Here is a 12,947-nt window from a genome sequence, read left to right as displayed (position 1 = left end):
TCTGGGGTGGCTATGGACCCGGAACGTGTTGCTGCAATTCAAAAATTTCCAGTTCCTCGGAACATTCATCACTTAAGGTCCTTCTTAGGCTTATGTAATTTTGACAGACGGTTTGTTAGTCATTTTGCAGATATATCGTTGCCCTTGAACTCGTTATTGAAAAAAGGGGAACTTTGGCATTGGGGAGAGAGGGAATCTTCAGCTTTTCAGAAAATGAAAGAGGTCTTTTTGGATGTTACGTTGTTAAGACATCCAAATATAAATGAACGGTTTTATATATACAGTGATGCATCTGGGTATGCTTTAGGGGCATGTTTATTCCAGAAGATGGGTGATGACAAAAAGGGAATTATAGCTTTTGCCAGTAGGTCTTTGCATGGCCCGGAACTCCGCTGTTCCGTCACGGAAAAGGAGGCTTTGGCAGTAATATTTGCTTTACAAAAATGGAGAGTATTTGTGCTGGGGCAACAGTTAACTGTCATCAGCGATCACAAGTCTCTCGCGTTTATCAAGTCCTGTAGATTGTTAAATGCTAGGTTGACTAGGTGGGTATTGTATATTCAAGAATACGACATACATTTTGAATATTGTCGGGGAAAGGATAATCAGATTGCTGATGCATTATCCCGATATCCCGTTGCCCAACCTAATCAATGCATAGAAGTGCCAGAGAAAAATGATATTGAAGTCCTCACGGTGAAATACTCGGAGCTGTTTAGGGCTGTCAAGAGAAATTTTCAGAGTATTCTGAGGTCTCAAAAGGATGATTCGTTTTGTAAAAGGGTGCGGATGGACCTGGATGACAATTTGCCAAGGGCCACTAAGTGGTATAGGATTCATGAGGACATTTTATTCAGAATGGGATCGCAGAATAGTCCCAACTATAAAATATGTATTCCTTTAGAGCACATTTTTCAACTGGTCCTTCAAGAACATGAAGATAATGGCCATTTTGGCTCGGAGAAGTGTTTAAAGTCCTTACAAGGATTTTACTACTTCCCGAAGATGCGTAAAAGGATACGTCAGATTGTGGCAGGATGTATAGTATGCCAGAAAACGAAGATATCTCGTCACTCTGTTGGAGGGATGAGTTCCGTACTCCCTTCGTCTATAAACGAAATCTTATGTGTGGATCTTATTGGTCCGTTACCGAAGGCAAGAGCGGGAGCCACGTTCTTATTGGTATTGGTAGACGCTTTCAGTAAGCTCGTGAGGCTCTTCGCGTTGAAACGTGCTACTAGTATTGCAATAGTTCGATATCTAAAGAAATACGTTGATGAAGTGGGCAAGCCACGAGTCATTTTGTCTGACAATGGTAGCCAGTTCACCAGTGCTGTATGGTCTGAATCTCTGGATAAAATGGGTATAAAAGCTGCGCATACGTCGGTTTATTATCCGCAGGGCAATATGACTGAAAGAGTGAATAGAGAAATAGGAAGGTTACTGAGGACACTTTGTTTTGACAAACATACAAGGTGGGTGAATGTTATAGGTGAAGTGGAGATATATTTAAATAACGTCCTCCACGATAGTACAGGATACAGTCCTAATCAACTCCATTTTGGAACCGTGAGAATGAGCCCTTTTCTTAAAGATGTTCCCAGCCCTTTACCGAATTTTCCTGACGTAAGTAAAGACCAAATGATATTTCTGGCCCACGAGCGTTTAGTTACAAAGGCCCAAAAGCGAAAAATTCGTCACGACAAGGGAAAAAGGTTAATTGAATTCAATGTTGGGGATAAGGTGTTGGTTCGTACCCACCCTCAATCTGATGCTGAATGCAAGGAAATAAAGAAATTTTTCCTTCTCTATAAGGGACCGTGTACCGTAACGTCGAAAAAGGGGCCCAACTCATATGAGTTGATGAATGATGAGGATGGATCTTATGTAGGTGTGCATAATGTTTATAACTTGAAAGGCTATGTACCACCCTTACGTTCTTTGTAGTGTTAATTTTGTATGTACCAAAATCAACAGGGGGGTAATGTAGAACGCCGCCCCTGTCTAGTTAAGTAAGAGGTGTTTCGCGCAGTGTATGTGGTCACCACGGGACTATTTCGCAGAGGTGACGGGAAGAAGGGGAAGAGACAATAAGGTCAGTCGGGAGAGCGATGAACTGGAAGGTGGTCGATGCTCGACGACAATTTAAATAAAAAGTTCCGACAAGTGGATGTTTACGTATCGAGGTTTTATAACCACGTTAGTTTTGGCGTTGGCTGATTATCCGTGGCTCTACGTATAGTAGATTTAGACGGATTTCTCCCTGAAAGGTGTTGGCTTCTGTCTCAATTTTCAACCTTGGAGAGCTCCATCGTGGGACCGGACAACGGTGAGTGATACTCGAATATTGTGGGCCCAGACTTTATGAATCGATCCTTGCTCGTTAGTGTACCGTTTAAGTTTTATTTGTTCGTTTGTTTAGGCTATTGCTGTCCTCGTGGACGAAAGAATTTATTATAATTTTTTACTGAACCGACAATCTCTGATTTGTAACCCAACCCTATTAAATAAAACAAACAATTTCTCTCTTGTTAAAGAGTGTTGAAACGTTTCAACTCATAATTCATATTAGAAATAAATTAAGAGGAAAAGCTGCTCAATCGATAAATTCCAGAAATCAAGGAACTTATCAAGAGATCGGAGGTTTATTAAATTCTAAAGAACAATTCTATGAGGATTTTCACAATACCCTGTCTTCAGACAACTCTCCTATAGCCAACCCTCATATAGAGAACCCATGTACACGAATTACCAACAGTCAATCAGACAATATCAATCCCCAATTACGACAAACCCAATATACAGGCAAGTTATTGATAGACCTATCATGCGTAGCACAGCCGATAACCGAGAAATTTTTGGCAGTCATCAAAACGAATATCAATCCCGTTCGAACAATAAACAAAGAACAAATATTCGTGTAAGCCCGATCCCAAGCAATCTTTATTATATAAACAGTTTAAGCAATTTAAAAATACTAATTGATACGGGAGCAGGAATATCAATTTTCAAAAAGAAAACTGTAGAAAATTATTCGAAACGATTTAAAAAACATATTCAAATAACAGGAGTAACTGAAGGAAAAGTAACAATTACTGAATCCGTATTATTACCTTTTGGAAAAAATAGAGTTGAACACAAAGTTTATATACACGATTTAGATATCGATTTTGACGGAATTTTAGGATGCGATTTTTTGGAACATTTTGAAGGAGTAGTAGACATAAAAGATCAACAATTAAAATCAAATTATGGCACGTTCCCGCTAAAAAAAGCAGCAGAAATGATAGATGACCAAAAACCGGAAAAGAAACAAAATCAAAATAAAGTCACTCTTGACCCTGAAACATCAATGGCCGAAATGAATGATATTTTTGAGTATGACCCTGATAATTATTTTTTAGAAAGTAAATATGACTATTAAAAATACTTAGAAGACGAAATCCCCATTAATAACATAAAAATCGAACCAAGAGTAGAAAAAGTATTCAAATTAAAATCAAAACTTAGAAATACAGAAGCTATACTGTTAGCTGCTGAAAAAGAAAAAGTCAGACTTCCAAATGCTCTTGTAAAAATAAATGAAATAGGAGAATTTTCAGTATCAATTGTGAATGGAAACGCAATTGAAAAATCCATCGACTTCCCAAACTTACAATTCGAAAAATTTAATGAAAATGAAATTCAAAATAATTTCAGTGGAATTTTTCCAAATCGTTCAACAGAAATAAAAAGTTTGCTTCGTTTAGAACATTTAAATGAAGAAGAAAAAGAACTAATTGAAACCTTTGTTTAGAATTCTCAGACATATTTTATATAGAAGGAGATCCTTTAAAATTCACGAGTGAAATAAAACATTCTGTAAAACTAAAAGAGAATGCACAACCAGTCTCAACAAAATCTTATAGGTATCCACATATTCATAAAAATGAAGTGAAAACTCAAATTTCAAAACTACTAGAACAAAATATAATACGACCATCAGTCTCACCTTAGTCAGCCCCAGTTTGGATAGTACCTAAAAAACTTGACGCATCTGGAAAACAGAAATGGCGCGTTGTAATCGATTATAGAAAATTGAATGAACTCACAATAGACGATAAATACCCTCTACCTAATATCTCAGACCTTTTAGACCAGTTAGGAAAGTGTCAATATTTTACCATACTTGTCAGGATTCCACCAAATTGAAATGGATCCTAAAGACACAGAAAAAAACTGCATTTTCCGTAGAAAATGGCCTCTACGAATTCCTGAGGATGCCATTCGGGATGAAAAACTCACCCTCCACCCTTCAACGAATTTTAGACTATATATTAACCGGACTCAGAAACGAAAGATGTCTAGTCTATATGGACGACATAATAATTTATTCCCCAACAATTGACGAACACTTGCAAAATTTGAAACTAGTATTCAAACGTTCACGAAAAGCTAATTCAAAAATACAACCGGACAAATGCGACTCTCCAGAGCCTATGAATGCTAAAGAAATAAAACAATTTTTCGGTTCAGCAGGCTATTATCGAAAATTAATCCCAAATTTTTCCAAAATATCTAAACCAATGACACACTTATTACAAAAAGATGTGAAATTTAATTTTCACAATGAATGTAAAGTTGCATTTCAAGAATTGAAAAAAGCATTAACGTCAACCCCAATTCTAATATACCCTAGTTTTGACGAACCCTTTATTTTAACAACAGACGCATCTTCCTTTGCAATAGGAGCAGTATTATCTCAAGGACCCATAGGAAAATATTTACCTATCGCCTATGCATCCAGAACATTATATCCAGCCGAGACAAAATACTCTACCATAGAAAGAGAATTATTAGCTATGGTATGGGCAGTTAAACATTTTCGTCCCTACCTTTATGGAAGCCGATTAGCCAGATGGCGATTGGAATTAGAGGAATACCAATTCTATGTAATTTATAGGCCCGGAAAAATACATAAAAACGCAGACGCTTTGTCTAGAATTAAAGTAAATTATTTCAAAGAATGCGCCAAATTTCATTCAAAAATTTTCGCAATTGAAAATGAAGCAATCGAAAATGAAAATCGAAATTAAAACGAAGAAATTTCAGATACCGAAACTGAAATAGGTCAGGAAACAATTTTTGAAGAATTGAAAAACTTCACAAAACTTTATGAATCAAAATCACTAATTGACTATTCTAAATTCATTTTTACCAATGACCAATTCTTAGACAAAAACCATAAAGACATAATTGTTTTTCTGCAAAGAAAAAAACTAACAGAAATTCATGACAAAATACTCGAAGACATTTTTGAAGAATATCCCGATTTCTTTTATAACAAAATCAATGTTGTGTCTAGAAAAACGGTGGAAGAACGAAAATATTATTTGATCCCATTACCTTTTGATCATGACGGAGCAATAGAATACTGGTTTAGCTCTCTAGGATTCCCAATACAAGAAATGTTATCTTATATTTTAGTCGATAAAGATGACATAAAATTTTTTATTTCTAACCGGGATATTATAAGCTTATATCGTCATAGTTACGCTATCAATAAAGAGGGTCATAACTCCCTTGGGACATTATAGATTTTATAATTCCCTCTACCTTTCACCAGTAAAAATAAATAGAAATGAAAACTGAACCATATTTTATTTATTCACGTCATTACAAATAATAAATGTACAATTTTGAACGCAAAGACATATAAAGTCTTAATAAAGGCAAAGCGGAGAACTCTTTTTCATCCACAACTGTAAATTTCTTCGATACACCAGTTTTACTTTCCGGTACGTTCACTACCATAACGGAATCCCGGTCCTCTATATCCGATATCTTCATATTCAAAAGTTCCTGACTTCTGCATCCTCCAAAATAACCCATAATCAAAACAACCTATAACAAAAAAAAAAGGAAATAAATACACACAAAAAGGAAAATAAGAAAAAAATTACCTTATGCAATAAATGAATATCATTAGGAGCGTCCTTTGGGAATCTGATAACATCTTTAGGAGATAAAACAGCAGACTTTTTCGGCTTATAACTCTTACTCTTCCGTTTCAAAAAAGCCTGTAGTTCATTGAGCTTGGTGATATCTCGTTTCTCATGTATAGTCACCATCGATTTTAGCATTGACCATTTAGTCCATAAAGAATTCGGACTATACGTTTCTGACTGAAACGAATAAACACAATTACTACCAAATCTACCGAAAAACATAGAAAATTCCTTACCAGTTCTTGAAAATATGCCAGAAATACAGTTTCAGTGACATCTTTTGGCATAACATTTTTCCGTGTCAGCCAGTCCAGATATATCTTGTATTCTTTTTGGTATACGGCTTCACTTTTCGATGGAATTAATGATTCTCTTGCTTGTTCAGCTTTTTTCAAAATATCCTCCATTATATTTGGGGTAGAAAACACGTTTTCACCGCAAACACAGCTTGATAACAAAGTTCTGTTTATAAACAAGTAACATAGCAACAACCTAGCAACAAGAAAACTCTACTATAATCAACGGTACCTGATTCAAATATACCGGGAAGGTAATGAATTGGTACATTTTTCCGTTTCAAAAATGAACAAAATTTTATTGAAATCGGTCAGAAATAAAATTATCTATGTACCACGGGAATTAATGAGCCTTAATAACCTCAGGCAATTGCTGTCCCTCGGGCCAGAGGCCCTCGGGACGCAAACTTTGCCATCGGTAATTAAGGCCCTCCTAATTCCCTTGATACATAAATAACTAAAATATGTCAAAACATTGTAACGACCCCTGACAAAGATCAGATTCCAATTATATTAGACCAGTTTCATAATGGTAAAAACAATTTACACCGTGGAATAAATGAAACTTTACGAAGAATAGAACAAAAATACAACTGAAATTGTATAACAAAAGATGTTGAAAATTTCATTAAAGTCTGTGAGGTATGTCAAAAAACAAAAAGCTGCAGGAAAAACTTAGAAAATCCGTTAGTTATCACGGAAACCCCCAAAACAGCTTTTGAAAGAATAAATATAGACAATTTAGAAATTCCAACGAAGAATTATCTTCTTGAAATTCGAGATGAACTTACAAAATTCACTCAAGCATACCCTATATCTGATAAAACAGCGAAATCAGTTGTAAACACATTATTACTATATTTCCAACATTATGGAACACCATTAAGAATCCATGCCGATTCAGGAAAAGAATTCAACAATTACCTATTAAAAGACATATGTTTACTCTATAATATTAAACTAACATTTTCCAGTGTTGACCATCCACAATCAAATGATTCACTTGAAAGATTCCATGCCACCTTAATGGAAATGATAAGAGTAAATCTAGCAGAAAATCCTAAAGACCATCCATTTTTTATTATACCCTATGCTGTTATATGTTATAACAACAGTTTGAACAAAACCCACGGATTTAGTCCTTATGAATTAATATTCGGACACACATCCGGTAGACCCCCAGAAACTTTATATAATCATATGGAATATGATGGAATATTATCATAAAGTAGCACGCACAAACACTGAACGAAAGAAAGAAAAAGCTAAAATAAGAATTGACAGTAATTTATACCACGAACCAAAAACTTATAATATAGGTGATAAAGTATATGTGAAAGAAAGTATATGTCAAAAATAAGTTGGAAAATAAATTCAACGGACCTTTTGAAGTAATAGAAATTTTCAAAAACTCAGCATTACTGAGAAACCCTGAAACTAACCAAACAACAGAAGTCAATTTCGATAGACTGAAACCAAGTTTTGTTTCAGATCAAGAATGATTCTTCTACTGGCACTTACGATTCAAATAATCAACGCCCAGTATATGCTAGTACCTGTGAACAACACTATAGGTATTTATTATCATGGAACAGGAAGCATGAAAATATCAAATGAAAAATGGACTTTATTAGTTGTAAAAGATATGTCACCTGTAAAAGAAGCCATTGTTCATAATCGAAATATTCTAAGTAATCTCATTCACCTACTTGAAACAAACAATACAGGAATGGAAACTTTCAGTTCAGAGATAAGTACACATATTAGCCTTTTAAATAAAGTAGCTGAATCAATAAGAGTAATAAGCGATATAAACGAGGACTTTTAAATGGAATAGGTTCCGTATGGAAAGCTATAACCGGCAACCTTGATGCCAGTGAAGGCGAATATTTTTATGAATGTGTCAACAAGATTTATAGAGACGAACACCAAATTGAAAATTTATTAAAACACCAAATTTCAGTCACAACCTCTGTAATCAAAGAATTTAATACTACGATACAACAATTACAAGTTGATGAAAAATCATTTAATGAAGATATAATTCAAATTGAAGCATGGATATATACGCTATCCGACAGAGTATCTTTAATAAACGCAAGGTTGAAAGCCATCCAAATTTGTGAACAACTTTTGGAAAGTTATGTATTTCTAGAAGATTATTTGAATGATATGCTGAACGCAATTACTTTTGCCAGACTTCATATCATTCACACATCAATTATGAAGCCAAACGATTTAGTTTCGTCCCTTCAGGAAATTGCTCAAACAATACAAAGGAACATTTCACCTTCACCAACAACACTTCCTTCAATATCAAAATATCTAGACATAATTGAATTGCAAGCTTTTCAAGCAGATTCAAGACTTGTCTTTTTTTTAAAATACCATTAGTAGAACCTGAATTATATACTGTTTATAGATTGTACCCCATTCCAATTTTGGACAATCGAACTGGGTTACACTACATTTTACCCACAAATAAAAAATTTATAGCAAAAGATGATGATTTAATGCTGCATTTGAACTATAATCTTGATATATGTCAAAATAGTAACGCAATGTGTGAATCTCAAATTTTAAGACCACTTTCAGAATTCCCTAGAATGTGTTCAATTTCACTTTTATTTGCATTATTATAATGTCTATGAAATCCAAAGTAATACTTGGCTAATTGCATTATCAGACCCCTTAGCTGTAACAATAAATTGCCAAAAACGTGAGGTTGAAACACGAATTATAAAAACTAATTCAATTTTGAAACTCCAAGATAATTGCAATGCTTTCATTGTGAACACAAGAGTGTATTCAAAAATACTTGCCAATGACAAAATGTAACTTATAAAATTCATCCAATTTTAATACCATATCAATGTTGCAAAGATGTACCAGAAAAAGAAAGCTTACCACATTTAAAACCTTTAAAATTGAGCAAATTAAATGTAGACAACCTTGATATTGCTCAACATAAATTAGATCAATATTCAGATCAGTTGGACCAAATTATAAATGAACCATTTCTAAACCGACATGTTTCATGGTTTACTATTTTCACAATTGTAATAATTGTAATAATAAAAGTAATTTACATATTTTTTTAATGTAGAAAACGACGTTCTATGCATATTGGTATAATGGCATCAAGCAATGATGATCAACCACCTGGACCCAGAAGAACTTTCGCCTCATTATGAAGATTACTCCCAGCTCCAGGAAGAAGACCCAGTATCCACCTAGAGGAACCCATTGGGGAAGAAATTTAATTAAGCCCAGATAAAACATTTGCTTGACCTAAAGTTGCAGCACCGCATCAACTTTCTTTTTTCAAGGGGTGAGTTGTTATATTAGAAAAATCAATGCACCCTTTGTCTAAGGATTGCACGATAATAAACAAACATTGTATCAGCCACTACGCAGTTACCCAGGAAATGACTCAGCATATTCAGCACATTTCCAAGGTTTTTCTAGAACATTCGAAGGAACGCATATCTACATCAGCAGTTCCTGATCCTATAAATATGGGAGAACAAGAGGACGCCGCATTTTTGAACAACTTCGCGATTATCCAAATTCCTTTTAAATGTCAAATGTCTTTGATGTAAATGATTATATTCAATAAAGTTTATTGCTTTTTAAAAATATAAATTCAGTGTAAACCACATAACAGCCATGCTGACGCGAGGGCTTGGAAGATACACAAAAAGTCGGTCACCGGAACCCGTCGAGACGAGGAAGGTGGCCTAAATAGGTGAGTTACTTTGTGTGAGCGCGTGGTGCGAAATTTAAGAAAAATCGGTTGTTGTTGTATGTTGTTGGGTTCCTAGTGGGGATTGTTTAGCTAGAGTACGATTACAAAAAACGGGTGGAAATTTAAAGTTATACACCACTCTCCCTAAAGTAAAAGTGAAACTAAAAGTAAATATAAACAATTTATTGTTGTGGTACCTTTCGTGTACCACCGCATCGGCTGAAACTTTAATGTCATTTTTTTTCAGTAACATGGAGAGGCTCAGAAAGGATGAATCACCTTTCAATTCAGTTGGAATTACTTCAGAAGAATTATACAACGAGATTGAAGGACCTGATACTATTGTGGATGAAGACGTAGAACCTATACCGTCTGATTGTGAATCTGAGATTGATGCCTTTGATGACAAAGACTTGGCAGATAATGTCCCTGTTGCAATTGACGATGATGAAAGTTCCAAAAGTGATGTGTTCGAAACTGATTCACCTCTATCTAAGATGAAAGAGATAATTGTCAATACTAACCCTGTTCATATTCCCGCCCCAAATGTTGCTGTATCTTATACACCACCAACTTGGTCAAATACTTGTAAACCAACTCCACCTTCAGATTTTGAAAGTTCTTCTGGTGTTGCCAATTTTGTACAAAATAATTCAGAAAATGTAACACCGTTCCATAGTATATGCCCAATAATTCCAAAGGATTATACACCAAAGAGAATGAAATTTTTCTCACTGGATGGCTTGGTAGTACCTTATTTGTACCAAAAGCCATCGATGCCATTTAGGAAAAAAAAAATACATTCATGTTTGTTACGCATACCTCATTATTCAACATGAATTTTATAAAAATTTATGAATAAAATTTTTGTTGCTCCACTACGGTCTTTTTTTGGTCGAAACGTTTGAAGTAATTTGGATTGGAATTTCTTAATTTTTATTTTTAATTTTTTGTTTAATTGTTCTATTTTAACTTGTATTTCATTTCACCGTTATTTCATTTCAGGTTTTTTTGCCAAATATTATTGTTATTCTGAACAATTTTTTTTATTTTTATTTTTCATAAGTTTTTTCAGGGATTTAAAATCATTTTATGTGATATCAGACAATGGAAGTACGAACTAATGAAATTTACTTCAATACAGGTTTCGAATGACAGGACTTGGCAAGTAGAATAGTAGTACACTTTGGAAAAGATACAAATTCAAGATGGCCGCAGCTACAAAATGGCGGATTACATATTGTTCCACAACTACCTCAATATGGGTATCAAATGACAGGGCTTGACTAGTAGAATAGTGGTACACTTTTGAAACGGTACAAATAGAAGATGGTCGCAGCAACAGAATGTCGGATTACATATCACCTTGCAATTCTGAGGCATCGAACAGAATAAGAAGAATTGAGTAACAAAAATAAAAACTAAAAACTTGAAAACAAAATGAGTCAATTTTTTTTTATAATGAACTGTTTCATTGAAAAAAATTGAAAATAATGATGAAGATATTGTAATGGATACTAAAAAATAATTCGAAATGTTTCAGGTAGCAGTCATCACACCACTTTTCTCAGTAATCTACGGTATTGATCATATAAAAAAATTCATTGGGCGAAGTATTTACATATTGACTCAGGTTACGCTACGCCCAACGACTTTATTATTTTTTTATCCGATAAATACCGTGGATTCCTGAGGAGAGTGGTGTGATGACTGCTACCTAGGAACTTCCAAATTATTTTTTATTTTTCATTACATTGTCTACATCACTATCATCTTTTTTTTTCAAAAAGATCGTTTATTATAAAAAGTTTTTTTACTTATTTCATTTGAGTGTCTCGTTCATGAATTTTTATTGTTTTGATTCACAGTACTGAGACGTTTGTAGTGAGTAATCGTATTGAATTGTGCTCTACTAAAAATTGTGTGAACTGTTGAAAAATAAATCAACACAATATTTTTGCAATTTGTGCACTCTTCTCAATAAAACCGTTGGTTTAGAGATACTCGGATGGATTGAAGAGAACAACACTATGAAACAAGATATTGAATTTTTTTAAATAAATCAATTTACCAGTTCAGCAGTTCACCGTTTATACAAATCTCTTCATCGAAATATTGTTCACTAGTCCTGGTAGTGGTATCAAAATCTTTTTGGTGAAAAAAAAATGCCAGTAAATGAAGAAACATCATCTTCCCAAAGGAATATTTCCTAACAAGAACGAATTGGAAAACGCAAAAGAAGCATGTGAATAAGAGTGACACTTGATAAAGAATATGTTGAAGAACACAATTCTACAATCAGAAACAGAAAACATAGAACTTACGATGAAAATAAAAATTTTGGATCAACACTCTAGAAAAAAACAATTTATTGATATTCAGACTTGAGCAAAAATCCAATGAAATAACTTCTGGAAATATATGTGATACCATCAACGACTTACTGGAAGTTAACCTTAATCAGCAAGACATTAACGATATCTACCCTCTAGGTCGCTCCGCTGAGAGACCATTTAATGTAGAACTAGTATTTCGTTCGAAGAAATAAGAAACTTTTAGAAACTGTGGCAAACTTACTTGAAAGAACATATACTGTGCCCATGATCAAACGGAGGCACAGAAATAAAAAAGCAAAATTCTGAGAAAATATTTGAAGAAAGCAAGAGAAACTGTCACCAACAGAAAATCTATTGAAGGAAATAAACTTATCGTGAACAGTACTGCGTATACAATGAAAGGACTAGAACAAACAGAAAAAGAAGCAGATACCAAGAGGACAAGCAGTGCACCACAAACTCCCAATTCTGAACAAAATTATATATCGGAACTATCATTAGAAAATTCACATCCATCTGAAAACCCCGTTTCGCGAAATACTCCAAGAATATGAAGAAACTCGAAAACAGAAGCAAAAAC

The 12,947-nt window shown here is 34.2% G+C and overlaps 1 protein-coding gene across 1 annotated transcript; it reads right to left on the bottom strand.

Annotated features, from left to right (window-relative positions):
- Nucleotides 1-5,652: 5,652 nt before the first annotated feature.
- Nucleotides 5,653-6,708, bottom strand: LOC141480993 (uncharacterized). Its single transcript, XM_074171823.1, has 3 exons — nucleotides 6,224-6,708; nucleotides 5,943-6,164; nucleotides 5,653-5,883 (listed from the first exon to the last, which is right to left on the bottom strand). The coding sequence occupies exons 1-3, from the start codon at nucleotides 6,392-6,394 to the stop codon at nucleotides 5,656-5,658; spliced, it is 621 nt and encodes a 206-aa protein (XP_074027924.1). The 5' UTR covers nucleotides 6,395-6,708; the 3' UTR covers nucleotides 5,653-5,655.
- Between the last annotated feature and the right edge of the window lie 6,239 nt (nucleotides 6,709-12,947).

Source organism: Leptinotarsa decemlineata, unplaced genomic scaffold, assembly GCF_025532065.1.
Source record: "Leptinotarsa decemlineata unplaced genomic scaffold, Ldec_3_MD MMD2_tig00000035_RagTag_RagTag, whole genome shotgun sequence".
Classification (NCBI taxonomy): domain Eukaryota; kingdom Metazoa; phylum Arthropoda; class Insecta; order Coleoptera; family Chrysomelidae; genus Leptinotarsa; species Leptinotarsa decemlineata.
The sequence above is the reverse complement of the archived record's forward strand: the minus strand, read 5'-3'. Positions and strand labels throughout refer to the sequence as shown.

Excerpts from the sequence above, each read along its gene's own strand:
- LOC141480993 (XM_074171823.1), bottom strand. The coding sequence starts at position 6,394 with ATGGAGGATATTTTGAAAAAAGCTGAACAAGCAAGAGAATCATTAATT. Across the intron at positions 6,165-6,223 it reads TGGCATATTTTCAAGAACTG|TCAGAAACGTATAGTCCGAA; the intron begins GTAAGGAATTTT and ends TATTCGTTTCAG. Across the intron at positions 5,884-5,942 it reads ATATTCATTTATTGCATAAG|GTTGTTTTGATTATGGGTTA; the intron begins GTAATTTTTTTC and ends TTTTTGTTATAG.